Source organism: Ornithorhynchus anatinus, chromosome X2, assembly GCF_004115215.2.
Source record: "Ornithorhynchus anatinus isolate Pmale09 chromosome X2, mOrnAna1.pri.v4, whole genome shotgun sequence".
Taxonomy (NCBI): domain Eukaryota; kingdom Metazoa; phylum Chordata; class Mammalia; order Monotremata; family Ornithorhynchidae; genus Ornithorhynchus; species Ornithorhynchus anatinus.
Window position 1 is genome coordinate 303,163 of NC_041750.1, and position 27,920 is coordinate 331,082.

General features: G+C 63.5%; 1 protein-coding gene across 1 annotated transcript; it reads right to left on the reverse strand.

Moving 5' to 3' along the window:
- Nucleotides 1-27,649, reverse strand: ELP3 (elongator acetyltransferase complex subunit 3). Its single transcript, XM_029053163.2, has 15 exons — nt 27,509-27,649; nt 23,508-23,607; nt 23,202-23,340; nt 22,826-22,896; nt 21,876-21,939; nt 21,586-21,654; nt 20,781-20,935; nt 13,746-13,907; nt 13,527-13,653; nt 9,083-9,276; nt 8,799-8,889; nt 8,286-8,351; nt 7,283-7,510; nt 4,930-5,011; nt 1-547 (listed from the first exon to the last, which is right to left on the reverse strand). The coding sequence occupies exons 1-15, from the start codon at nt 27,525-27,527 to the stop codon at nt 471-473; spliced, it is 1,644 nt and encodes a 547-aa protein (XP_028908996.1). The 5' UTR covers nt 27,528-27,649; the 3' UTR covers nt 1-470.
- Between the last annotated feature and the right edge of the window lie 271 nt (nt 27,650-27,920).

Genomic DNA, 27,920 nt, shown 5'->3' on the forward strand with positions numbered 1-27,920 from the left:
TCCAAGGCAGGGACCACGTGCTCTCTTATTTATTAAGCGCTTACTGTGAATAGCGTACTGTACTAAACGCTTGGGAAGTACAATTCAGCAATAAACACGATGGACCGACTGGTTGACGGACCCTGAGTTCCCGCTGTTTCTATCTCCTTTCCCCAGCTTTCCAAATGCCCGGTCGTCTAATCCGGGGGGCGGAGTGGGGGGGGGGGGGCAGCACAGCCGCCAGAGGATGGGGTCCTGTTAATTCCAACCCGGAGAGGAAAGTGGGGGGCTCCTCGGCAGGGCTGAAGCCTCCCCCGGACTGGGGAGAGGGGGGGCGAAGGACAGACCCTTTTTCTGCTGCTGAAGGCTGAAGGCACAGTCCAGTTCGGGTCCAGCTTGACTGGGGGCTTTTATTCCTCGGCCCCCTCCCACCCCCGGGGGGGGGTGGGGGGTGGTGTGTGTTGCAGAATTCCGGTCCCGGTAAGGAGGGGTCAGTCCAGACTCTTGACCATGTAGGGCCCTTCCAGCTCGTAGCCCATTTTGCGGTAATAGTTCCTGGTGCCGACACCTGCAAGGGGAGAAGGGGAGGGGACGTGGGTGAGGGGTTGGGGGTCCCGCGGGGGGCCTCGATCGCGCTGGAGGGCAATCAGGATGAGAGGCAGCTGCGGGTTCAGAGCCCCGGCTCTCCAAAGGGACACGGGAGGAGACGGGGGCCGTCCAATCGCCCCCTCCCCACAACCGGCTTCGGGTCCACGACCCCGCGGGGGAGGAGGAAGAGAGACAGAGACAGAGACACGAATCCCTTGCCCAGCACCGGCCAGCGAGGACGGCCGGACCAACCCCGGCAGCCCCCCGCCTTCGGCCCGCTCCCGACATACCGACAGCTCCGCATCGCCCCCGGCAAGACCGAGGAGCACAGAATGTCCTGAAATCATTCAATTAACATCGATAATGCCCGCATCGGCACCGATTAATGCTCGCATCAGCGGCAGGCTGGAAGGGGCCGGTCCCGCGCTAATTATCCAGTCGGCAGCGCGGGGGGCGGAGGGCTCCGCCGGGGGGGTCTCACGAAGCCCTCGGCCCAACTGGGGACATCGAGGCTCCCCGCCCCGTTGGGCAGAACGGAGCCAGGGCCCGGACGACCCCGGGAAGCCTGTTTGGAGCTGGGTCGATTACCCCATGGGGAAGGGGGGGACGCCAGGGGGATGGGTGAGGGGTGCCCACCCCGTGGAAAAGGGGCAGAAAGCGGGAGGTTGGGTGCCGTCTGCTCCCACTCCCCCGAGGGCAGTTCTGATCACCCCTGAGAGGGCACGGAGCTGGGCGAGGAGCAGCGCAGATGATTGGGGGCGAAGGCGGCTGGAGAGGCATCCCCCCAACAGTGACAGACCAAGGGCGCACGAGCCCGAAGAATCCCCGCCTCGACCAGTCCTGCCCAGGGCCTGGGGGGGGCGGGCAGAAGGGACCGAATCGGTGCCAGGGAAGGGGCGCGCCGGGTGGCGAAGCGGGGGCGACGGCAGGCCGCGCTCGCCTCAGCTGGAGCCTTCACTCCGTCGGGAGCGGGGGCCGGGCCGTTTGCCGCCACGGCTCGACGGTTTAATGTCTGAGCTGCGCCGCGGTGGGCTGGGGCTCGGATGGGGGCCTGGGGAGGGGGCGGGGGGCAGGGGAGGGGGCCAGAGCCCAAGAAGGCGCTCGGGTTCCTCATGCACTCCGCGCCCCGCTCTGCCACTCTCCCTCACCCCGAAGACTCACCGCAGCTACCCGGCGCGGGCACGGCCCCCTCGCCGGGCCGGCTGAAGCGGAGTCACCCCAGATTCACGGGGTCTCCCGGCGACCACTTCGCCCCCAAGCCGGGGCGGCCCCGCCCCTCCCACCGACCCACATCGAGCCCCCGCCGGGGACCCTTCCAGGGTCGCGGCCCCTTGGCCTCCCAGGCCGAGGGCCCTCCTTTGGCAGCTGGTGACGGGATCCAATTAACCTTCCTCTGACCCTTGGCACTGGAACAAAGGGACTTTCTGCAATTAAGGCTGCTGACCCTCGCCGGAGAAAGAGGCTTAGGGCTTCCGCCGGAAGGTCAGCGCTGACCCGGCCCCGGGATCCGAACCCTCCGGCTGCAGCTCCTTGCAAAGCCAGGTGAGCCGGGTGCCCGACAGGCAGAGGACCTGGGTTCTGATTCCTGTTTCCCCCGGAGTGCTGTTGGACCTTGAGGCAGTGCGCCCGTTATGGGCAGGGACTGTCTCTGCTTGTTGCTGAATTGTACTCTCCCTCGCGCTTAGTACAGTGCTCCGCACACAATATGCCCTCAACAAATACAACTGGAGTCATTTCCCTTCTCTATGCCTCAAAGTTTCTTCATCTGCAAAGATGAGGATTCAGTACCTGTTCTCCCTCCTACTTAGACTTGGTCTGACCTAATTGTCTGGTAACTACTCCAGGATTGAGTACAGTATTTGGCACCTAGAAAGGACTTAAAAGGTTTAGAAAACAAACAAGGAAACAGTGGGGTTGGGGGATTGAACACAGGGACTGAGTCAGGGGTGTTGGACGGTCCATGCCGGGTCACTGGGGGAGATCTGGGAGTGTCGGATGGCCCATGCTGGGTCTCAGGGGGAGTCAGAGATGTGGGGTTGGTCCATCCCTAACTCCGACCAACACCCAATTTCTGTCCTCCCTGTTGGAGATGGAATCCTAGGCTGGGGGAAGCAGGAAGAAATGGCCAGTCTGAGGTCCACCAATCCACACTACTCAAGTTCCAGTCCTTCTGAGCAGATTTTCAATGGTTCATCTGGAAGACGGCAGAGGGGATAACGGGCAAAAGGTGTGGCAGTCTCGTCAGGTGTCCTGGGAATGACCAGAAACGACCCTGGCGTTATCCGTCCCCAGCCCGGGGAGCCTGGCCACAGCCACTTGTGGGCGGCTGGCATCTCGGGTGGTTCCCTGGGTGGCCAGGGGTCCTGGGAGCTTGAGCCTACAACTAGGAGCCACAACATGGTTCCCCACGAGTCGGAGAAAACCCACGGGGTTCACTGACGTGGCCTGAGTCAAACAAAAAACGACTCTTCTCGGGGGCACCGGCCTAAGTGTGCTGTCTTCGGCTTAACCGTCCGTTTCATCTTTACACGGGAGTACCTTCTTCGTTGTCTTTGTCGAGCAGGCCAGGCCCCAGCTCAGCCCCGGAATCTGCCGGCAAGACTCCCGGAGAGAGGGGGCCCACCCGCCCCAAAATGGAACGGGAAAGGGAGGTGTTAGTGGTGCCATCTAAGTCCGGGGCCGAAACCTCTGCGAGGCAAGAGCTCGGTCACCTGCTCCGACGGGCTCCTGCGCTTTTCAGGCAGACGCTCCCCCACCCGCCCACCCTCCCGCTCCGCCCCCGCGCCATCGGGCGAGCAGGGATCCTGGCCCGCGGCCACACTAATTTTCCGCCTGGAAGAACACAAAAAGAAAGCCGGTTCCCCGGAGGAAGGGGCCGTCATGCCGCTCGGCGGATTGGCTCCGCGGCGGGCGCAGGGCAGCGTGGCAGCTCTGGTGACGTCCACCCGCGTCACCGGGCCACGAGGCCACGAGGGGTGGCGCAGACCGCTGGGCGCGGAGCTGCCGCATGCCTCCCGCGTGGAACCGTGCACGTTCTTTCGAGGTTTCCTTCCCAGGAGTTCAGGGGGGAGGTCGGGTAGGGCAGCGGGCGGGCCGGGGCCCCGGAGCAGCCGGCCGAACTAGGAGGGATGTGGGGGTGGACCGAGGCTTCTCCCCAACGAGAGGAAAACTGAGGTTCCCAGGTGTTCGGGGGGCCCGGCGAGCCAGACCTTCGCGACCTAGACAGGCTCGGTCTAAGCAGGTGGCCTGGCCGGCAAACCAACCCATCTGCTCTGTGTGTGGTGACGGGACAGGGATTCCTGGTGCCTTCTCCCCGCCGGGGGGACCAGTGTGACTCGGTGGACAGAGCGTGGGGCTGGGAGTCGGAAGACCCAGGCTCTGGTCTCGGCTCTGCCCCGAGCAAGCAGGGTGACCCTGGGCAAGTGGCTTGCCCTCTGTCCTGACCCGGGCCACAGGGAAGAGGATTCCCTCCTTTCCCTGCCCGCCGGAGCCAGAAGGCTGAGCCATCGAGCCCTCGGCCGTGCAAGCGCACAGGAAGGTCAAAGGAAGAGGAAAGTGGCTGGTCTCTCCGAGTTTCCTCGGCACGGGCTGCCTGAGTCCAGTGGGTGGGACCGTTGGCGGTGGCGTGGTGGTCCCGGCCTCCCAGAGCCGGCCTGACCCTCACACCTCCTCTGTGGGCTAACAGGTGGAGCGGTGCTGGGACTGGTGGCAAAGCAGAGGGGCAGGGGAGGGCGTGAGGACAGAGTGGGGCCTTCTAAAAATAATAATGATGGTATTTAAGCGCTCACTGTGTGCCAGACACTATACACTTGGATGACACCAGCAAATCGGGTTGAACACAATCCTTTTCCCACATGGGGCTCACAGTCTCAATCCCCATTTTCAACTGAGGACCAGAAAAGTGAAGTGATTTCTAAGGCCACACAGCAGATAAGGGGCGCAGCCAGAGTGAGAACCCACAACCTTCGGACTCCCAGGCCTGCGCTCCACCCATTATGCCACGCTGCTTATTCTTCTATGGTAGGAAGCGGGGGGTGCGGCCCGAGGAGGAGGAGGAGAAGGGTGGCCGAGACCCGGGCCGCCTCGTCTCCGACCCCTGCTGACCGGCAGCTCCCCGGGGCCCGAAGGCAGGGGAAGAGGCTCCCCAACGGAGCGGAGATTTCTGACCGCCGGCAGACGGGCAGGAGCACACCCTGGCTGGTCCCCCCAGAACCGAGGCTCCCGGACACCTGAGCGCCGACCTCCGCTTGAGGGCAGGAGGATGGATCGGATGACCCACGGGCGCACGGCCCCCCGGGCCTGTGCTGCAGCCTGGACTCAGCCCCTCCCCCGCCCCGCGGCCACCATCCCCGGGTCGGTTACCTGAAATGACGGCGATTTTCCGTGCCCCGTGCTCCTCCTGGGCGATGCGCTCTGCTTCCTCCATGAGCAACATCCCGAAACCCTGCCGGGGAAATGCCAAGGTTGGGCACCTCCCCCCATCTCCCCACACCCTCCCCAAGTTCCCCGCGGGCACTCACACACCGGGCGAGGCGGGGGGAGCCCAAAACAGGCCGCCCCGTGAGTGGTGACGGAAAGTCGGTGGGAGGGAGATGATGGCCGTGACTCCTCCACACCTAGAAATTTTCACGCGTTCACGACGCTCACTTAAACAAGCTCACTATTCCTCACACGCGTGCACATGTGGTGGGGCGTGGGGCCGGGCACGTCTCTCCCGGGCAACCACCGTGACCGCCCTACCCCCCCGCCCTACGGGGGCCGGAGAGGGGGGGACAGTGCTGTTTCCGTGTCGGTGGTGGTGGCGGCGGTAGAGGCGGCGGGGAGTTAACGGGCCCCGGGCCTCCTGCCGGGAGCTCTCGGTTGCCAGCACATCTTCATTTGTTTTGTTCAATCCAATAGATTTCTCCGGGCTCCGGGTCCCCAGCCCCCCCCCCCCGACCCCCCCCCGGCCCCCGGCGCTGCTTACGTCGACGCCGCGTGCTATTTTGAGGCTCTGAAATGTTAACGGCTCCGTAATTGAGGGACTTGCGGCGGCTGCAGCTGCTGGGGCCCGGCGCCAGGTCAACGCACACACGCCAAAGACACTTCTCTCGGCTCAGAGAGGGGAGCCAGGGCGACCTCCTCCCCCACCTCCCGCCGAGGAGCCTCAGCCCCAGGACCGCCCCAGGCTTCACACCCGGAGGTCAGGGGCGTGGACGTTCGTCCCATCCCGCCTCTCGACTCCATCGGCCTCCTCGCCGACCTCCCTGCCTCCAGTCCGCAGTTCCCTCTGCCGCCCGGATCATTTTTCCACAAAAACCTTCAGCCCACATCTCCCCACTCCTCAAAAACCTCCAGGGGTTGCTCATCCGTCTCCACATCAGAGACTTCAGTCAGCTCTCTCCTTCCTATCTCACCATGCTGATCTACTACAACCCAGCCTACACGCTCTGCTCCTCTAACACTGATCGACTCGATCTCATCCATCTCCCTGCCAACCTCTTGCCGCGTCCCCTCTCTGGCCCGGCGCTCTCTCGCCACTCGTATCCGACACAACACCACTCTCCCCATCTAAAGTCACAGCTCCTCCAAGAAGCCTTCCCTGGATAAGCCTTCATTTCCTCCACCTATCCTGCCACTTCAGCCCTTTAATACTCGCTCCAGCTCCACTGCACTTTTGGGCATATCCTCATACTCTACTACTTCCCCTCCGTATCTTATCAATCAATTGTATTCGCGGAGAGTGTTGTGTGGAGCACCGTACTCTGTGTCCGGGAGAGTACGATATAAAACAGAGTTGGCAGAAACGTTCCCTGACCACAGTTCGCTTAGTTTAATGTTCGCCTCCCACGGTAAACTGTAAGCTGCTTCTTGTGGGCAACAATCAAGTCTACCACATCTACTGCGTCGGACTTTTCCAAGTGAAGTGCTCTGCACAGAGAAAGCACTCGATAAATACCACTGACTGACTGACTGAGTTACACTGAGCAGGTCGCTCGACTTCTCTGCCTGTCCTCCACTTCCTCATCTGTAAATGGGGATTAAAAACCCGCCCACCCTCCCCCTCAGACTGAGAGCCCCACATGGGACAGGGACTGTGTCCAATCTGACTTAACTGCATCTGCTCAGCACATAGGAAGCATGAAATAGGTACTTTTTTTTAATGGGATTTCTCAAGTTCTCACCCTGGGTCAGGCACTGTACTAAGCGTTGGGTAGATCCGAGGTAATCGGGTTATCCCATATGGGGCTCACAGTCTTAATCCCCATCTGACAGACGGGTTAACTGAGGACCAGTGAAGTGACTTACCCAAGGTCACACAGCAGACGAGTGGTGGAGCCGGGATCAGAACCCAGGTCCTCTGACTCCCTGGCCCGAGCTCTATCCACTAGGATGCTATGCTTCTCTAATTATCATCATCATTTTTATTAGTTGGTCGAGCTGAGCCCACAGGACTGGCAGCCAGGTTTCCGGCCCCACGGGAGGACCCGGCCCATCGGCCACCTGGTTTAGTCCCGCCTCTGGGCTCAGTTCGGGGCCGCCCCGGCTGGTGTTGGCGGTCCGTGTCCCGTCGGATGGCCACCCGGGACCCATTCCCGCAGGGGCTCGGTCCCCGGGGGACCCAGCAGAGCGCAGAGCCGGGGAGGCGGGAGGACGGCTGGTGGTTCCGCCCACCGCCCGGCCTCCACTGCCAACCTGGCTTCGCACGAGCCCCGGCCGGCGGCGCCCCCTTTACCTGGTGCTGGAATTTGGAGGGGTCCCGGCTGTTGATGGGGACGACGCTCCCGTAGACGTGCAGCTCGCGGACGATGGACACGCCGCCGGTCAGCTCCGGCCGGAAGGTGTCGGCCGAGCACTTGCGCAGGCGCAGGAGGCCGATCAGGATGTCCTGGTCGGGGTCTTCGTAGCTCAGGAACGTCTCCCAGCCCCCGTTGGCCACGTAGTCCCGCCGAACCAGCTCCACCTGTCCACAAGGCCCAGAAGCGGGACCCGTTGGTGTCAAGCCCAGAACCGTCGATTGCGTCTCTGGGCTCCGAATGGCAGGTGGGGCCGGGCCGGGCGGCTCGGTGGGTTGGACGTGGCCTGTGGCCCTGAGCAGCCCGGGCGCCGTCGGCGGGGCTGAGATTGATTAGGTGCCCCCGAGTGGGCAGAGCGCCGTGTTGTGTGCTTGGCAGAGAACTAGCAAATTCTTCCCGAGGGCATTTTTTTCTTCTAAATGGCATTTGTTAAGCGCTTATTATGTGCCAGGCGCTGTACCAGGCACGGGGGTAGATACAAGCCAATCCGATTGGACAGAGTCCATGTTCCACATTTTACGGATTGAGGGAAGGAGGCTCACACAGAGAAGCGAAGCGACTAACCAGAAGTCACACAGCAGGCAAGTGGCCGAGCCGGGATTCGAACCAGGTCCTTCTTAGTCCCCTTCCTAGGCCCCATGCTCTATCCACTAGGCCATGCTGCTTCTCGATCGGTGGCCTGCCCTGCCCTGAGCGGCTTGACCAAGCTGCAGGCGAGCACTCGGCTCAGCTGGTCCTCAGCTCGCTCCCGCTGGCTTCTCCACGCCGTTGCTCCTGGCTCAGCTGACGTCCCCATCCCCACCCCCCGCATCCAACTGCCCCCGGTGCCGGGACTCCCCGGGACAGCCGCCTCAGCACCGGAGAGCCTGCCAAGTCCCCTCTGGTCACCGGGAGCCCCCTCAGCACTCAGGGGCCGGGGAAAAAGCAGCCCGGGAAACCCACCTGGAATGGCCTCACTTTGTGATGGATCTCCTGGACCCCCACCTCCCTGGTCCGCACGTCCCGGCACTGCACGGCAGCAGAAGGGAGAAAGAAAGGACCCGGCTGTGAGGGAGCCTGCCGAGTTGGGGAAATGGGGCGGGGGGGATTTCTGTGCTCCTCTCCCCTGCTGGTGTGCAGCGGGTTGGCTCTCCGGCCTGGAAAGCTGGGTGGGCTGTGAGGCAATACCCCCAACCTGCGGGCTCTGTGGGAGCTCGGGGAGGTTCTTGATGGGCCAGGACCGGAGATGGCAGAGTGAGGAGGGAAAAACTTGGGTTGGGAGGAGAGGGAGAAGGGAGGAGGTGGATGGCAAGAGGGGGAAGGGAAAAGGGGAATGGGAGGGAGGGGAGGAAGGGGAGCTGACCGTAGACAGGCTCTGCTTCGTGGCTGGGGTGGACCGGAGAGAGCCAAGCCTTCGCCGCGCCGGGCTGGGAGGAAGCTCTGGGCGGGGGCTAGGCCCCACCTCCTGGTTCTTACCTCAGTCCCGAGATCCTTCATCCTGGCGAGCGCCAGCTCCCGCAGGTTTCCATGCTCCACCCCGGAGGTGACCAGCGGCATGGGGATATCTCTGCCGGGACACGGTCATCGTCATCGGCAACACCCCCCGACGTCCCTTGCTCCGGCCTGACCCTCCCCTCTCCATCCCCGACTCTCCCCCGGGGACCCCGCACGGACCACCCAACACCCCTGACCCTCCCCCAGTGACCCACTCCAGACCCTCCACCACCTCTCCCCCGCCACCCACGGGGCAGCCGACCCACCTCTGGACCCGGTACACGCGCGTCCAGGGAGGGACGAGGGCCAGGATGCGGGCCACCAGATCGACCAGGGTGCTGGGGGAGTAGCTCTTGTAGCGCCCCGACTTCCAGAGCTCATACAGGCCGGTTCCCCGGATCACCAGGGTGGGGTACAGCTTCATGCCATCGGGGCGGAAGGCTGGGTTTTCAAAAAACTCCTGCCGGCAGACAGACAGACGCACAGTCGGGGCAGGGGAGATCTCCCATCCAGCTCCATCACCACAAGGCCCCCGAAGACCCCACCGGCTTGGGCGTTTACTGTGTACAGACCGCTGTACTAAGTGCTCGGGAGAGTACAATATCACAATATAACGGACACATTCCCCGTCCCCAAGCTTACAGTGCCGGGTACCCACTGTGTGCAGGGCACCCCTGGGCAGGGGTGCAGGGAAGGCCTCACCGTGCCACACGTAGGTGCTTGGGAGGCAGCCACACCTTCCCTCTCCCAGGCCCCCCCGCCCTTTCCCTATCTCGCCGAGCCAGCCCGGCTCCGCAGCCCCCGGCCACCGGCCGCCGGCCACCGTCTTGCCCGGGCCTCGCCACGGCCGAGAGGAGGGGATTAGGGAGAGGTAATCTCCGGCTCAGGCAGCTCCGGGCCAGAACACGCCGAGGGCTGGGCCCCGGGTGCTCCGGGACCCCTCGGGGCAAGGTCTACCGGGCCCCACCCCCGGCACCGACGGGACCCGGGAGGCGGGTCGGAGAGAAGCCTCCAACACTCCGGGGGCCCCCTCGGACGGCAGGTTGAAAGAGGGAGCCCAAACCGCTGTGACTTCCGACCGCTCCGCGGGCACCGTCCTCTCTGCCACTCCGGCCCTGGCCACCATGCCCTGCCCGCCCCGCTCCGCTGCGGCTCTCTGTTGCGCTCTGCCCGGCACTGCACACTCCTGCGTGGCTAAAGATGCGGATGCCTGCACCTTCCGGGTGAGGACCCGTCCCGTGGGCTGAGCCGCCTGCAGGTTGCGGGGGGAGTGCCGGGGGTGACCGGACGCGGGCGGCCCCTTGGACGGACGGAAAGGTGAGTGACTCCGGGCAGGAGGAGCCCCGTGGCGTGCCCGGCCGGCTCATGAGTTCCAAAGTCTTCCCCTTTGGTCTCCTCACATTTCGCAGTTCCCAGCGAGTTGGCCGTCCGGGCCCAGAGGACACCACCTGCCCCTCCCCCCAGCCCCATCCCGCTAAGACAAAGGAGCCAGAGGAGCTGGGAGCCCTTCTCCCTCCCTCCCTCTCTCCTAGCAGATGGAGGGGGCGACTGGGGGCCATATCCTATTAATCCCCATTAATCCTGCCGCTACGGCTTGATTGATTCCAGCTATTACGCTAATTATATTATCGGCCCCTCCCGGCTCTTCCCGCTGCCCAATCTTCCACGGTCAGCGGCCTCGAGTCTCCCCGGCCACGGCAGCCGCCGCCTCACGGGGCCGGCCCCCACTCCCCCCTTAACTCCCAACCGGGGAACCGGACACGGCACCCCATTCCCGCCGGTTTGGGGGGTGGGGGGCAGATGGGACGGTGAGGGGAATGGAGGGGAGAGAAGGGGAGGGGACGGGAGAGGAGAGCAGGGGAGAGGTGGGGAAGGGAGAGGAGGTGATGGGAGAGAAGGGGAAGATTAAAGGCAGAAAGGAGCAGGGAGGGATGAGAGGAGCAGGGAGAAGGGCGGAGGTGGGGAAGAGGCAACTGCTTCTAACCGGGGCCATTCCAACGTGGCTTTTGAGGGGATGGGAAACACTCGCTGCTGATGGAGCTGGGGCTGGCTACGACCGGTCACCGCCTCTCTTAGTCTGGACCACGAGCCCAGCCCGGGGACCAGACCGGCTCACGGAGGGGCAAGGGGGGGGGGGGGTCAGGAGGCCTCGAGGGCGGCAGAATCCCAGCCTTCACGGCCTCCTGCCGGGGAATCAGCCCCGCTCACCCCGAGCTCCCGACCCGCAGTGGGGAGAGGTCGCCTGTTCTCCCAAAAGAGGCTCAGACCAGACCCTCCCGCCACCCCCCAAACGCCCCCAGGCACGGCGGGGGGAAGATAGACAGAGGCCCCTGGCCTGGTGTACAACTCTACAACAGGAAAGCAGGGAGGATGTAGCTCGGCGTTCCCCAGTGGGCTGGGACCGGGGAAGAAGGCAGACAGGCAGGTGCCTGGGACCTTTGCCGCCCCCATGTCTCCCCTGCAGTCCCTCACTGTCCCCCGGGACCCCTCCCAAGCCCTCCTCCGTACCCTGAGCTGAGTCGCCCCATCCCCGAGATTAACCCCCGCCTTCCTCCTGCCGCCCCCCCCGCAGCCTTCAGATCTCAGGCCCGGCCGCCTGGTATTGATCGTTTCCTCAGGTCTAATTAACTATCGGCTCCCTTCTCTGAACGACGAGGCAGTCTTCGATTTATGTCTCCGACCTCCCCTCCGAGGCAGTCAGAGCCTCTTCCGTTTGCTACCCAGGACGCCCCGCTCGGTGCCCGGCCCGCAACGAGCTCCCAGCTCAGCCCCTGCGCGCGACAGGCTCTGCGCACAGTAGGTGCCCATACGGCGCTCTGCTCACAGCAGGCGCCCGGCACAGTGCTCTGCACACGGCAGATGGAGTCTCCGGTGGAAAATGACGGATGAGCTCCGGGCCGGGCTCAAAGGACTCTGGGTCTACGACCTGCGTGTAGGCGCTGAGCCCAGTCGTCGGACGAGCTCGGGCGACTCCGCCCGTTGCGCTCCTGCCGAGGCCTGGGGAGCAGTGAGGGAGCCGGTGCGGGGTGAGGGGGCAGAGGGTGGAGCCCAGGGTTTCGGGCCGGTGGTTCCTCCGGGCCCTCGGGGGCGAACCACGACTCTCTCGGGCCCCGGGGCAGGGGCCGGGGGCACCCACGGAGTCCTTCCGACACCTCTCCCTCTCCCCCTCCCGGCTGCCCGTTCATCAACGCGGAGAGCGACGCGTCCTTGGAGGGGCGCGGGCACAGAACCCCCACCACAGCCGAGCGAGGCTGCTGCCCCTGTTTGGTATGCGGGCGCGCGTCGGCCCGCTCCCCTGCACACGCGAGATAAGGCGAATTGTGACCCGCCGGGCTTGGAGAGCGTGAGTCTGCCTGCAGAGCAGCTGGCGGGGCCTGGGGGGGCCGGGGGAGCGGGGGCGACGGGGAGGAGATGTGGGGGGCCGGAGGGAGCGGGGCCGTGGGGAGGAGAGTGTGGGGGATGGGGAGGAGCAGCGGTACGGGGAGGAGACGGGAGGGGCACGGGGAGATGTGAGGGACCGGAGTAAACGGGGGCACGGGGAAGGGAATATGGGGGGACGGAGAGGAGATGTGGGGGCTGGAGGGAGGGGGGACACGGGGAGGGGTGTGTGGGGGACGGGAGGGAGCGGGGGCACGGAGAGGAGGTGTAGGGGACGGGAGGGAGCGGGGGCACGGGGAGGAGAGTGGGAAGGAGACGGGGATGGGAGTCACGGGGACTCGGGGAGATGCGGCGGACAGGACAGCTGCCCTGAGTCCTACCAGAGTCGAGGCCGGGTCCCCTTCCCCATCGCCTGCAGAGGACACCCCCCCGCCCCCCCCAGGAAGCTGGCCCTCCCCCACCAGGAAGGGTGTGCCTGAGGGAGGACGGGGACAACACAGGGGAAGGGAGGCGAGAAGTCCCGGCTGAGACGTGGGGTCCCCGGGGGGCGGGGGGGGGAGGGGTACAGGGATGTAGAGCTCTGGTTCCGGCACGGCCGCTGGGGCCCCAGCGAGGGGTCCGGGGCGGTCCCCTCCCGCACGGAGACCCCCGTGCCACTCGCGGACCCGCCAGGTCAGGGCGTGTCGGTCTGAGGCGGGGTCCCCACGCCCGGGCTCGGCGGGGCCCCGCTCCCGGGCCTAGCTGCGGGCGCCACGGGTCGGCCTCCACCGTGACCCCCGCGGGATCCCCCCGGCTTCCCCCCAACAGTCCCCCGGCCCCAGCCCCGTCCGCCGCCCGCAGGGCACCGGAGTCTCCCCGGGGTCGCTCCCCACCCCGATCACCAAACCCGTTCTGTCACCCTGCCGGTCGGCCGGCAGGGGCCCGCGAGGAACTGAATGCTCCGGGGATCTTCGCCCCGGCCGGCCGGAGCCCCCGGCCGGAGCCAGCCCGGGATTAGGGCCGAGAGCCTGGAGGTCTCCCGGCAAGGTGAACGCGATGAGTCAGAGCGCGCCGAGCCCGCCGCCGAGATAATCGATGTTCCGGCGTGAACGGCCTCGCAGATCCCTTCTGCCCTTCACTGTCCGCCCGCTGCCGCGGCCCCTCCCGCACGGCCACACGCCGGCCCTGGACCGACCGCCACGGGGGGCGGGGGAGCTGCGCTCTGCCTGTTTACTCTGCTGTTGTACTCTCCCCAGTGCTTAATACAGTGCCCTGCAAGTAGTAAGCGCTCGATAGAGACCATCGACTGACGCCGTGTGTGTGTCCACATCCCCGTCCCGCACAAGCACTCACTACGAACTGCTGGACGTCCCTCTCGAGACCCACGTTGGGCAGGTCCGGCATCATGTGGGCCACCACTTTGAAGCCGGCGTCCTTGGCCAGCTGGAAGGACTCGCACACGGCCCTCACGGTGTGGCCCCTGCAGAGAAGGAAGCGGCAGGGCACCCGTCAGTCCCCGGGGGTCCCCCGGAGGGGGGCGGGGGGGGGGGGCGCGGAGCAGCGCGGACGCACCTGTTGGTGTCTCGGGCCACGTCCTCATAGACGCTCTGCACGCCGATCTCCAGCCGCGTGCAGCCGTACGCCAGCATGTCGCTCAGGTGGCGCTTGAGGCAGTAGTCGGGCCGCGTCTCAATGGTGATCCCGATGCACCTGGTCAGACTCCGCTCCGAGTACCTGGGCGGGGAGAGGGAGGGGAGACCCCGACGCGGCTTCACTCGGTGCCCCTCCCCCCGGCTCCGGCCGACACCCCGGCCGGAAGGGGCCGCCGGCACCGGCCGCGGGGCGGGGCTCGCGACAGCAGCGCGGACTAACGAACCGAGCCTGGGCCTAAGAGCCGGGAGACCTGGGTTCGAATCCCGGCTCCGCCACTTGCCTGCCGAGGGACTTGGGGCAAGGGACTAAACTCCTCTGTGCCTCCCTTTCCTCAACTGTAAAATGGGGATCTGATACTTCTTCTCCCTCCCTCTTGTCCTTGGTGAGCCCTGTGGGGAACAGGGACAGTGTCTGATCTGCATCTACTGTGCCCACCCCAGCGCTCAGCACGGTACTCGGCACATAGTAAGCGCTTACAGTTATGCTTACTATTAGCCTGGGGTTGGCCACCTGCCGGGAGCAGCCCAGGTTAAACCCTCAGGGCTACGCCGCCCCCCACCCCCCAAGGCTGCTGGTACCCGGGTCCTTGCTGTCGTCACGGTAACACCCCCCTCGGCTCAGGAGGAGGGGGACAACGACCCCGGTTTTTCACGCCCTACACCTCTGCTCCGGGGAGGTGGCCAATCCCTGACGGTAAAAACAATAACAGTTATAATTATGCTATTTGTTCCCTCAGTTCAGAGATGATTGGGTCATCAGTGCTCAGAAGACTCTCAGGTCCCGGGGCGGGGGTCCCCCGCCCAGGATGCCGGCCCGGAGGACTCCCCCAGGTGCTCCCGGGGTTTCTGTGGCAGGTAGGGCCCCGGTTCGGGGTGTTCACGGGCAACAGTCTCCCCTTCTTGTATGACCATGGGCACCGCTCAGTGCCAAAGCCCCTGACACACCAGGCCTCCAGGAGGTCAGCCTGCCAGCCTCGTCCTTCCCGTCCGTCCGTCCGTGGCATGTATCGAGCACTTACTGCGGGTGTACGGAGCACTGTACTGGGCGCCCAGAAGCGTACTTCGCTGAACCGCCCCCCACACACACTGGAGGGGACCGATGCCCGCCCAGAGAGGTCACGTGACCCGATGGAGTGAAGCGGAGCGGAACTAAACCGCCCCCCACCAATTCCCGCCGCGGGAGCCGCCGCTCGCGGTACGGTATCGCTGCCGGTTCGGCTTTTCGGTCTCAACACGCGGTGAAATTGTTTATAGATCCGTCTCGAGACGGAGCAGGCGGCCGGCTCCACGGCCTCGGTGCGATGGGATCCATCGATCGGTTTTAACGATCGCTTTCGGCCAGTTACAGAACGACCGGCTGAAGAAATCCGGCCTGCGGGGCCGAGGGCAGAGATGGCGCACGCGACCCGGGGGCGGATACAAGATGGGGTTGGGTCCGAATGTTCAGGAGGTAAGTGCGTGTTTAGCCCCTTCAGCGAGCACAACGCTGTACTGAACGTTGGTGAGAAGCACACGGGTGAAAACTAGGCCTGTACCCTGACGCCCAACAGGCTCAAAATATCAGAATAAGGGGGTAGGAGGTGGCGGGCCACAGACACACACACACGGAAAAACAACAAAACAAAAACAACAAAAAAAAAGCAACATAAAAGACAGATTGGGAGTGAAGCAGTCAGGGTCAGTAGACCTGGGTTCTAATCCCGGCTCTGTCACTTGTCTGGTGCGTGACCTCGGCCAAACCACTTCACTGTTCTGGGCCTCTGTAGAATGAGAAATGAAATGCTTGTCCTGCCCCCGAGCCCTCAGGCTGTGAGCCCCGCATGGGTCAGGGGTTGTGCCCGCTCGGGACACAGCGAGCGGGTAAAAACTAGCAGGACAGGAGGGGACCCGTGGGAGAGGCTGAGGCACATCTGTCTATCCCCTCGTCTTTTGTGGCTCGGGGTACGATAGACATCGTCCCACACGAGGCGGGGCGGCTCGGTGCCAGGTTCGAGGAGATGAAATTGCCGCTGAGCTGTTAAGGCTCTCACTCTCAGGAGAGACGGCGGCAAGGGGAAGCTCCCTCGTTCAACGGACGGGAGAAGGGGGTGCGGAGGCGGGCGGAGAGGAACCCTCCGGGACAACGCCCGCACGGAAGCCGAGATGAGGCCTCGGGGAGGAACAGGGCCGCGGGTGGAGAGACGCGCCCCCACGGAAAGGCACCGTACCGTGCCGCTTCTGTGCGCGGAACCATGTCACGCGTTCGCCGGTCTCCAGGAACCGTCTTTGGGAGCTGCAACCCGGGGCCCCGACCCCACCCGGACTGGGCAGCGGCTACCTCCCCCCGGGCACTGCCTGGCAGCCGCGCTCTCAACACCCGAAACCAGAGGCCATTCTGAGGTCCAGTGAGAAGGAAGCGGCGGAAAGGCGTGAGCCGCTGCCCTGCTCTTGGCGCCACCCCCTCCCCCTCCCTGCCCTCGTGCCCGCCCAGTTACTAATCCCAACTGACCCTCCGGGTGATCGATCGGCGGGAGCTGCCTGCCTCTCTCTCCCCTTCACAGAGGCGGAGCAGCTGGGCGGAAAGACGAGAAAATGATCGTCCCTGGAGCGGCTGGGAACTTAATTTGTTCTGACCGAGGCTAACGGGTCGGTCCATCTCCCTCGACTAGTTTCTTTCCACCGACGAAGCCGAAAGGGCTCGCGGGGGCGGTGGCGGTCCGAGTGCCCCCGGGGAGGGTCCGGGGTTCGCCGTCCCCCACCCGTGGGCCCGCAGGCCGAGACGACTGTGCCGCACGCCCAACGCAGAGAGGGCACGGGACACGAGGGACACCCGCCGGCTGGTCCTCCCAGTCACAGCCTCCAAGCCGGCTGTTCTCCCCGTCCCTCTTAATAACGACGACGGTAATAATAATAATGATTGTGGCATTTGTTAAGCGCTTACTATGTACCAGGAACAAACTAAGTGCTGGGGGAAACAAAAGCAAATCGGATTGGAGCCAATCCCTGCCCGGCATGGGGCTCACAGTGTGACTCCCCCTTCTACCGATGAGATAACTGAGGCCCAGAGAAGTGAAGTGACTCGCCCAAGGTCGCACAGCAGACGAGTGGCGGAGCCGGGGTTAGAACCCATGACCTTCTGACTCCCAGGCCCGAGCTCTAAGCACTAGGCTTCGCTGCTTCTCATGCCTTCTCGTCCCGGACCCCCCAGCCCCTCTCCCCGACCCCTGCCCTATCTCCTCCCTCGGGCTGGGGCGTCTCTGCCCCCGGGGGTGCTCCAAGGAGACCCCGGGAGTGGCAGGCGCTCCCCCGACACACACGCCGCACCGCGGCCCGGAGCCGCAGAGCGGGAGGTCGGGTGAGTCATCGGGCCGGCCGGAAGCGCTGCCCAATGGCCCGCGACCGCCCGTCACAATCGCTTTGCTCATCGCTACGTATCGCTTGGCGCTCGCCGCCCCCGCCGCCGGCCGGGCCCCAGATGCGGCGGGCTGAACCACCTCCCCGTCCCCCGGCTCCCCCCGCCCTCCCTCCGGGGGCCGGTGCGGGGTGAGTCACCCGAGGACCTTTCCCCGCGCAGCGGGCAACTCGGCAGCGGGCTCCGGTAGCCGAAACCGGGAGGCTGCTGCCCCCCTGAGGAAGGCGCCCCGACACCTCTCCCCCCGGAGCCTCGGCTCCCGAGGGGTCCCCCGGGGACCGAGGGAAGAAGCGCGGCAGTGAGGCCCGGAAGAAGGGCAAGGAAACCTTCGGGGCGCGGGCGAGGCGGCTCCTCTCCGTTGCGCTGGGAACTCCTCCGTCTTTAGGCCTATTCTAAGTTCCCAAGTGCCCGGCGCGGCGCCCGGCCCGGAGCAGCCGCCCAGCACGGAGCCCCAGACCCAGCGGGAACCTCGCTCGGCAGCCCGGTCGAGGCAAGGGCTCAATAATCCGGACTGGAAGTCAGAAGGACCTTGGTTCTAATGCCAGCTCCATGCGTGTCTGCTGTGTGACCTTGGGCAAATACTGCACTTCTCTCTGTCTCAGTTACCTCATCTGTAAAATGGGGATTAAGACTGTGAATTAAGACCGTGAGCCCCCCGTGGGACAGGGCCTGGGTCCGACTTGATTCTCTTGAGTCTACCCCAGCTCTTATTACAGTGCCTGGCACATAGTTAGTGCTGAACAAATACCATGTATTAAAAAAAAAAAGCAAACATGGCGAGGGGCAGGAGGGGGAAGAGGCAAACAACGAGAGAAAAGTTGGCATCTGAGTGGGGAGACAGAGAACACTTGGCAGAGGGCAGAGCAGGAGAGACAGACGAGACGAGCCATCCTCAGAAGACTGCAGAAATACCGGGGCGCCGGCCCGGAGGCCAGGGTGCGGCAGAGCCGGCTCAACCCGGGCTCCTTGCCGGGCCCCCACTCCTCTCCCTCTCCGCCTGCTCTCTTGGGGAGGTCCCAACCTCCCACCTCCACTGGGTCAATCAGTCGATCAATCAAAGATGGTCGCTTAGTGCTCCGTGTGCCCACCTGTTCGCTTTCCGGCGGCTTCTTCCCCGCTGCTTTCAAACGTGCTTAGGACTCTCCATCTTCAAAAAACCCCACGGCTCCTTAACCCCAAGGCTCCCTCCAGTTATCACCCCATCTCCTTCCTGCCGCTGCTCTCCAGACTCCTTGAAAGAGTTGCTTACTTTTGCCGTCTCCAAATCCTCTCCTCCATTCTCTCCTAGATCCCCTCCAATCTAGCTTCTGCCCCCTTCACTCCACAGAGATAGCCCTAAGGTAAGCGATGACCTTCTTCTCGCCAAATCCGAGGACTCTACCTTATCCTAATCCTTCTCGAACTCTCAGCTGCCTCCGACACTGCAGACCTCCTCCTCCTTGAAACGTTATCCAACCTCGGCCCCGATGACCCTGTCCTCTCTTGGCTGCCCTACCCCTCTGATGGCTCCTTCTCAGTTTCTTTTACTGGCTCCTCCCTCCTCTGCCTCCCACCCCGACAGCGGGGGGGTCCCTCAAGGCTCGGTTCTGGGTCCCCTTCTATCCTCCATTTACACCCACACCCTTGGAGAACTCATTCGCTCCCATAGTCTCAACTATCATCTCTATGCAAATGATTCCCCAATTTACATCTCTAGCCCCGGCCTCTCTCCTTCCCGGCGATCTTGCATTTCCTCCTGCCTTCAGGATCTCTCTACCTGGATATCCTGCTGACACCTCAAACGGAACACGTCCAAAACCACACTCTTCCTAATCAAACTCTGACCTTCTTATCACTGGAGATAATACCGACGTCCTCCCAGTCTCTCGAGCCGGTAACCTCGGCCCAGTCGACTCATCTCGCTCACGCCACCCGTGATTAGTCTGTCGCCAAATCCTGCGGTTCTACCTCCACAATATTGCTAAAATCCACCCTTTCCTCTCCATCTAAATTGCCACCACGCTGATCGAAGCACTTCTATCCAACCTTGACTGCTGCACCTGCTTCTTCCCTGACCTCCAGGTTTTAAAGCACTCAATCGGCTCGCCCCCTCCTTCCTCGCTTCACTGCTCTCTTACCACAGCTCGGCCCGCACGCTCCGCTCCTCTGGCACCTGGTCAATCACTGTGCCCCGATCTTGTGTCTCCCCACCGAACCCCTTCCCACGTCCTCTCCTTCTGTCCCCCTTCGTAGATGCCAGACCACCACCCTCTCCGCCTTCGAGGCACTGTTAAGGTCACATTTCCTCCAAAAAGTCTTCCCTGATTAAGCCCTTTTTTCCTCGGCTCGCTCTCCCTTCTGCGTCTTCTAAGAACCAGGATCTGTGACCTGTGGTCATTTGATATTCAACCCACCCCCAACCCCACGACACTTACGTACACATCTTTAAGATATAGATTATACAGTACTTATATTACTGTCTCCCCCTTTAGAGTGTAAGCTCATTAGGGTCAGGGAACGTGTCTGCTAATTCTGTTGCACTGTACTCTCCCCCGAAGCACTTTAGCACAGTGCTCTGCACACAGTTAGTGCTCAATAAACACCACTGAGCCCCGCCTCCAGCCTCTCCCCGCTTCAGACCGCATGCCACGCTGCCACCGGGATCATCTTCCTGTATCCGAGTCCTGCCGAAATAGCCTTCCCGACTAATTCCCAGCCAACCTTAGCCCTTTTTTCCAAGTACGGACGGGTGCATGAGCGCCTGCATACTCGATGAGCCACTCCCCTCTCCCATTTATACGGTCATGCTCCCTCCTGCTGGCCAACGATCGGCACCTGCATCCTCCTTCTAGCCCCTCCACCCTCTCCCAAGGGGCCAGCGGGGCGGCCAGCAGAGATTGGCGCTCTGTAAGCACCTCCGGTTGGCCGGACTGGATGGAGGAGTCCGTCTCGGGGGGCAGCAAGCGCCTTCGGGCTGTCCGGTCCCAGGCCCAGACCCTTTGCTCAAACCCAGCCGGGAAGGGTAGCCCGGCCCCGCTCGGGGGGTTGCCCGCCGGCCTGAGCCAATACCCCACGGACGGATGGGCGGGAGGGCAGATGGACACACACGGCTGAACGCGATTCTCCCACCTAGGTCCTCTCCGCCAGCAGGGAAGGGCTCCTTCCTCCTCCCCGAGCTCCCCTTCTCACCAGGCCTGGCTCTCGCCCTTCCTGCTCCCTTGCTCACACGGTTACTCCCACCCCCCACAGCTCTCAACGCCTCCTGAAATCCCGCCTCCCTCAGCAAGTCTTCCCTGGTTTACTTCCGTCGCCGAGTCCCCGCCCACCTTCGGCCCCGGACGCTTTCGTGTTGATTCGCTCTTGTCTATGCTTGGAGAAGCAGCTGCTCAAACCGTCCCTCATCCCGCCGATTGTCTGTGTCTGCAAGGGCCTACCTCCCCCGGGGACTGGGGAAGCTCCCTGGGGGCAGGGTGTGCATCTCAGTCCCTCTGGCTCTCTCCCAAGCGCTCAGCACAGTGCTCGGTCAACACCGTGCAGGCGACGGAGGCCAGAACCCCTCAGCGTCGATCCGCGCCACGTCCTCACCTGACCGCCTCTGAGACGTTGCTGGACGTGTGCCCCGACAGGGCGTCGTGCAGGTTCCGGATAAAGTAATCCCGGTAGTCCTCGGGGAGGGCCATGAAGGTGCCGCCCATGACGATGAATTCCACTTTGTCCACGCTGTGACCCAACTGCTTCAGCTGCAAACACAGTGCTTGGCTCGGAGGAGGGCAGGCGGCGGTGGCCCGGCCCGATTCCGCAGAAGCCCGGAGGATGGGGCGCCCCAGGAATTCGGGCTCCGGGGTTTTGGGGCCAGGACCTGCCAGCCTGTCACGGTGTAGGAGGGGGTGGGCCCGGGCCTCTTGCCTCCCCCAAGGCGCCAACGCGGCCGGCTTCCCCTCCACGTCCGCCTGCTGCCACGAGCCCCGCCAGTGTGTACACGTGCGCGTGTGTGTGCGTGGGAGCCGACACGGTCTCTCCCAGAGAGGGGCAGGCGAGCCCCGGGATGAGACGGCGAGGCCACGGGGAGGAGCTGACGGTGTCGATGGCTTCCGCGATGCCACCCCACGCCCCGGCTGCCTGTCCGCCGAAACCAGCGCACACCCTGGGGTGAGGGGGCGAACACACGGCCTGGATCCCCACTAGAGTCCCTGCAGGTTCTCCCTCCACCCCTGCCGCCCCCAGCTCCCTACCGGTGCCAGAGTCAGACCGGCGAAGCCCCCGCCCCAGAGCTGGGCACTGGAGAATTCTGTCGGAGGCCCCAGGGCGGCTCCGGTCAACGGCAACACGGCCGGATACGTTAAGCCGGGCCGCCCGCTCGTCCGCCCGGCCCAGCCCCGCAGATGCCCACCTGCTCCAGCCGGTGCCGCGTCTGGAGGTAGGGGTCGTAACGGGCCCGGATGGCTCGCATGGACGTGGGCTGGGGAGGAAAGGAGGCCGTCAGTCCACCCCTTCGTCTGCCACGCTGTCCGCCGCCACCCCTGCCGCCAGCGGCCCCGGGGGAGGCGCCAAGAGAACCGCTCTCACGGCCCAGAATGTGGCTGGAAAGACCAGGGTCAGCCCCAGGGACCCCGACCTTCCGGGGAGGACCACGCGGCCAGATGCCCCCCTGCCTCCTCGCCCCGGGGAAACCCACGGCACCTCGTATCCCGTGTAAGACTGGGTGGAATATTCAAAATCTGAGTCGGGCCCCCCGGGGCAGTACCTGGTAGAGGGAACAGACACAGACGATCCACATTAGAGCCCGGCTGAGGCCGGCGGTGAGAGCGGAGAGGTCTGAGGAAGGGGGGCTAGGGTCCGCCTCTGTCCCTCACTCCCCCTGCCCTCCCCAGCGGCCGGCGCCCACCCGTGTCGCTGGCAGGGAAGCCTACCGAGGCCTGAGGAGCCAGGTCGGGGATGGGGAGCGGGAAGGGGCCCCGGCCGATTCGAGGACAGAGTGTGAGGCTGGGGGACCGAGCCAGGACCCCACTGCTCGGGAGTAGACAGACCCCCCCCCCCCCACCTCAGGGACCACATCGGGCCAGTCCCCCGGGGACCCGTTACCCTCATAACCTCAGGAAGCCGGGGAGAGGGCCCCGTCTGGGGAGAGTGCATCCCTTCCCTGGGCGCCGGCCCCCTACCCCGCCCTTCGGAATCCCCGGAAATGTCGATTCCCTGTGGTTCTGGGAGGTACGGAGAGTCCTGAAGGGGCCCACGCTCCCTCCAGGGGCTGCGGGGCCGGAAGGGGGCAAGGAACGGGGCCCCGGGTCAGGGACCCGGAGAAAGCACCCCCAGATCCAGGGCGACAGGCACACGGATCCCTTATGGAGACAAACGCTGGGCGGTGTTCCCGGCCACCCTCTGCCGAGGGCCAGAGGCTCCTCCCCGACCCTGCGCCACCCCCAGAAGCCCGCCCCGGCTGGTCCAGGCGAGCCGGCCCGTGTAGGCCGCTCGGACCGATGGCGGATGCTGCCACCCAGAGGGGAGTAGACGGCTCCTGGCCCGAGGGGATGAAACACGGCCCCCGGTGCCAGGGCTCCGATCCACCCGCCGGAGAGCCCGGGCCCGGGACCAAGCCCCCAGCGCGGCCCCGGCCCTCACGCCGCACTCACACGCAAATGTTTCCGGTGAAGCTGATGTGGGGGCATCGGTGGGGTTTGCACATCACTGCCACAACCGCAATCTGAAACACCCAGAGACCCTCAGCGCAGCCCCCCGCTTCCCGGGGGCACCCCCTGACAGGCGGGCGAATACAGCACTGACGGGGACCCCGGTATCCCTCACCTCCCAGCGCGGCTCTGTTGGTGGGGGGAGCGGCCTGGGGAAGGGGAGAGGTTAGCGGGAGGTGGCGGGGAATCTTCCCACCCGGAAACGCAGGGACAAGAGGGTGGAGGGCTCTGCCTTGCGCCCCTGTCTACCCAGTTCCGAAGAGGCTGCACCAACATGAGCAGAATCCTCCCGGCAGGAGGGTGAGGGGTTGACACTCACCCCGCTGGCGGTCCTGATGGGCTTGGCCTTGAGCTTGGGCACCAGGACCTTGCGGTGCTGAGGGGGCACGGCCGCGATGATGTCCACCAGGCGCGGCTGCGCCGACAGCCCATACTTGGCGGCCGTCTTCGTCTTCAGCCTGGAACGGGGGCGCCCGCCGGACGGGGAGGTCAGCGCCGGCCCGACCACCGCGCCCATCCCGGGGGCCGGGGGGGACACCCGGCCAGGGGTCCACGCAAGTCAAGGGCATTGTTGGGGGAGTCCGTGGGGTCTGGCCCCCGCCCCCACCTCCTCCTGGCCGCTCACCGGTTGAGATTGACGTCTTTCCCCTGCTCGTGGGCGTCAACCAACTGCTTGATGATGTCGCTGATGGTCAGGATCATCAGCTCTGCTGAGCTCAGGTCGCCTACGAAATCACCACGGCCACCCGGTGCTCAGGCACGAGGACACGCGGCCCACACCGCCGCTGACCAGCCACTTGGGCCACGGACCCGTCCCCGTGGGCTCTCGCGTGTGTACGCCCATCCCTCATGCGCACACCCGGTGAACGCCCCTCGCCGAGCTGTCGTGTTTGCCGTCCACAGTGGCCTGGTCAGCAGCGGTCAGCAGACACCGCTCCGGCTGTTTCGGCAGCAGTGAGGGCCTGCGCGGAGCCACCCCTCAGCACTTACGTACAGGTCTATAATTTAATACCCGTTGCCTTCCCCTCGAAGCTCCCGGTGGGCAGGGAACCTGTCTACCCACTCTGTTGCACTGCAATCTCCCAAGTGTGCTCCGCACCCGGTAAGCGCTCAACAGATACTATCGACTGATCGATCCGCACACCTCCCCCCGCAACCAGGCCCGGTGAGCGGCACGACTACGCTCCCGTGTGGGCACCGGCCCCGCCGGGCCCTCGCCGTGTGAGACGCCCCTGCCGTGCCGATGCTGGGGCCTTCCGGGCACAACCCAAAAAGGGAGGAAGACCCAGGGGCCCGCACATGCCCGCGTATGCCCACACGGGCCTCAGAGGTGCAAGAGTTCCCAAATAGCTGTCTGCTGGGACGAAGGACGGGGTCCTGAAACTGTGGCTGGGCAAGAAAGGAGCTCAGCGATCGGGCAGTGGCTGCGGAGCCCCGCCGCTGACAATGTATGCCCGCTGGACCCTGGAGGCAGACACGTCTACCCGTGTCTAAGAAACTCCCAAGGCCGCCCACCCCACTTTTTTCTTTTTTTAAAGAGTATTTGCTAAGTATTTACTGTCTTTCAGGCCCTTTACTAACAACCACTGGGGTAGATACAAGCGAATCGGGCTGGATACAGCTCATGTCCCACCCGGAGCTCACAGTCTTCATCCCCCTTTTACGGATGAGGGAACTGAGGCCCAGAGAAGTGAAGTGATTTGCCCCACGTCACGCAGCGGACAAGTGGCGGGGCTGAGATTTTAACCTAGGCTCTTCTGACTTCCAGGTCCGTGCTCTATCCACTAGGCCACACTATTTCACATCAAGCAGAAACCCCAAGACTTTAAGGGAGGTGCTGGCAGTTTTCCCCCCATCTCCCCTTGCTCCTCTCCCACCCCGCCTGGGCTTGTACACTTTGTTTCTCTGAAACCAACCTCCTCACTGTGCCTCGCTTTCATCTTCCTAGCCGTTACCTCCTTGCTTCCTTCCCACCTCACTGCCCCCGTCGTCGGAGCCCAACTCCTCGAGAAAGTCTTCCCTGATTAATCACCCTACTTAATAATAATAAGGTTAACAAGGTTGGTATGTGTTAAGCGCTCACTATGTGCAGTGCGCTGTTCTAAGCGCTGGGGTAGTTACGGGGGGAATCAGGTTGTCCCACAGGGGGCTCACAGTTAATCCCCATTTTACAGATGAGGTAACTGAGGCACAGAGAGGTCGAGTGACTTGCCCACGGCAGAGTCGGGATTCGAACCCATGACCTCTGGCTCCCAAGCCCGGGCTCTTTCCGCTGAGCCACGCTGCTTCTCCCGCTGATGACTACTTCATCATCTAGGCACTACAGTCCTCACCCACCCCTCCCCTGTTAGCATTTAAGTCCCCATTTTTAAATACCAGTAATTTGCTTTAACGTGGGCCTCCCCGCTAGATTCTCAGCTCTTTGAGGACTCTACTGAACGCTCCAAGCACTCAGTACAGTGCTGTGCACAACAGTAAATGCTCAGAAAGTACTAGTGATTGACTGTGAAACAGGGAGGGGCTCTGAGGCCCACAGGCTCTAACAAGCTGTTTGGCACCTTGTTCAATCTTTAGAAAAGCTCAGGGGATAGAGCCCGGGCTTGGGGGTCAGAGGTCGTGGGTTCCGATCCCGCTTCTGCCACTTGGCGGCTGGGTGATTTTGGGCCAGTCACTTACCTTCTCTAGGCCTCAGTACCTTCATCTGTAAAATGGGGATGAAGTCTGTGAGCCCTACGTAGGATACGCTGATTACCTTGTACTACTCCAGTGCTTAACGAATGTCGTCATTATTTGAGTCCCTTAAGACAGTCAATGGTATTTACTGAGCGCTTCCTGCATGCAGAGCATTGTACTAGGTGCTTGGGAGAGTACAGTATAACAGTATAGAAAGACACATTTCCCACCTACAATGAGTTTACAATTCTAGAAGGAGCCAGGCATTAATATAAATTAATAAACCCCCAGCTCTGGGCACCTCGTCTGGACTGGAGCAAAACCTCACTAACATCTCGATCTGTTGCCGAATTGTAATTTCCAAGTGCTTAGTACAGTGCTCTGCACACAGTAAGTGCTCAGTAAATTCGACTGAATGAATAAATGAATCTGCAAGGGACTTGGTTTAGGCTGAGGGGCTGGGGTGAGGCTGGGGCACTAGCTTTGCTGATCCCTGCCCAGGGGAAGGGACCCGGTCCCCTGTTATTAATAATAATAATTTAATAATTTTGGTATCTGTTAAGCGCTTACTATGCGCAGAGCACTGTTCTAAACGCTGGGGTCGATACAAGGTAATCAGGTTGTCCCACGTGAGGCTCACAGTTAATCCCCATTTGACAGATGAGGCAACTGAGGCACAGAGAAGTTAAGTGACTTGCCCACAGTCACACAGTCGACAAGTGGCAGAGCTGGGATTCGAACTCATGACCCCTGACTCCCAAGCCCGTGCTCTTTCCACTAAGCCACGCCGCTTCTCTGTATGAATTCCCTTAGCAAAGGTGAGCCCGGGAGATCCAATCCCAAGAGAACTGTGCAGGCGGGAACACTGGGTTACTCGGGGGGGAATCAAGGATGAGGGAGAGGGGAGAGTCAGGGGTGTTGGGTGGCCCACGCTGGTTCACTGGGGGAGTTAGGGGTGGAAAAGGGAGAGTCAGGGGCGATGGATGGCCCATGCAGCGTCACTGAGGGACAGTCAGGGATGGAGGGGGACAGTCAGGGGTGTGGGATGGTCCGAGCTGGGTCGCTAGGGGAGAGTCAGGGATGGAAAGGGGACGGTCAAAGATGTTAGATGGTCTGTGCTGGGTCAATGGGGGAGAGTGAGGGGTGTTGGATGGCCCGTGCTGGTTCACTAGGGGAGAGTCAGGGATGGAGAGGAGAGGGTCAGGGGTATGGTTGGTCTGTTCTGGGTCACTGGGGGAGAGCCAGGGGTGTTGGATGGCCCACGCTGGTTCGCTGGGGGAGAGTCAGGGTTGGAGAGGGGGCAGTCAGGGGTGTTGGATGGTCTATACTGGGTCACTGGGGGAGAGTCAGGGATGGAAAGGGCAGAGTCAGAAGTGTTAGATGGTCTGTGCTGGGTCACAGGGGGACAGTCAGGTTGGAGAGGGGACAGTCAGGGGTGTGGGAGGGTCCAGCTGGGTCACAGGGGGACAGTCAGGGGCGGAGAGGGGACAGTCAGGGGTGTGGGAGGGTCCAGCTGGGTCACAGGGGGACAGTCAGGTTGGAGAGGGGACAGTCAGGGGTGTGGGGTGGTCCATGCTGGGTCACTGGGGGACAGTTAGGGATGGAGAGGGGACAGCCAGGGGTGTGGGAGGGGCCGGGTTGGGTCACTAGTGGACAGTCAGGGATGGAGAGGGGGCAGTGAGGGGCGCGGGAGGGTCCGACTGGGTCACTGGGGGCCAGGGAGGGGTGTGGGCTGGGGGCCACGGTGGGTCCTGTGGGCTGGGGCGGCCCCAACATAGGAGCGCTAAGCGGGGGCGGCCAGGGGCAGGGGCAAGAGCAGGGGTAAGAGCAGGGGCAGGGGTAAGAGCAAGAGCAGGGGCAAGAGCAGGGGCAAGGGCAGGGGCAGGTCCGCAGACGAGCCCCGCAAAGCCACCCCGGGAATCCTTCCGGCTCCAAGGCCCCCGGACCCCTCACCTTTCTTCTTCTGCTTCATCCTGGACCCTTCGGGAGGCGCTCAGGGCGGGCCGGGGGCGCTCAGCCAGTAGGCAGGCAGGCGGCGAGGCCGAGCGGCCCACACACCCCGGCAGCACCACCACCGGCGGCCGCGCCGCAAAACGTCGTAAAGCCACGGCCGACCCGGCCACACTGCCGTCAAGCCGGTCCTCCGTCGCCATGGCGACCGCGGGGGGGTCACGGGGGCGGGGCCCGGGGGACGGGGGCGGGGCACCGACCGGTGACGTCAGCAGCAGCACCAGCCGCCTCTTCGTACTTCTTAAGCACTTCCTAGCTGCACAGCACTGTGCTAAGCGCTGGGGGAGATACAGGGGCATCGGGTTGTTCCACGGGAGGCTCCCAGTTAATCCCCATTTTAATAACAATAATAATG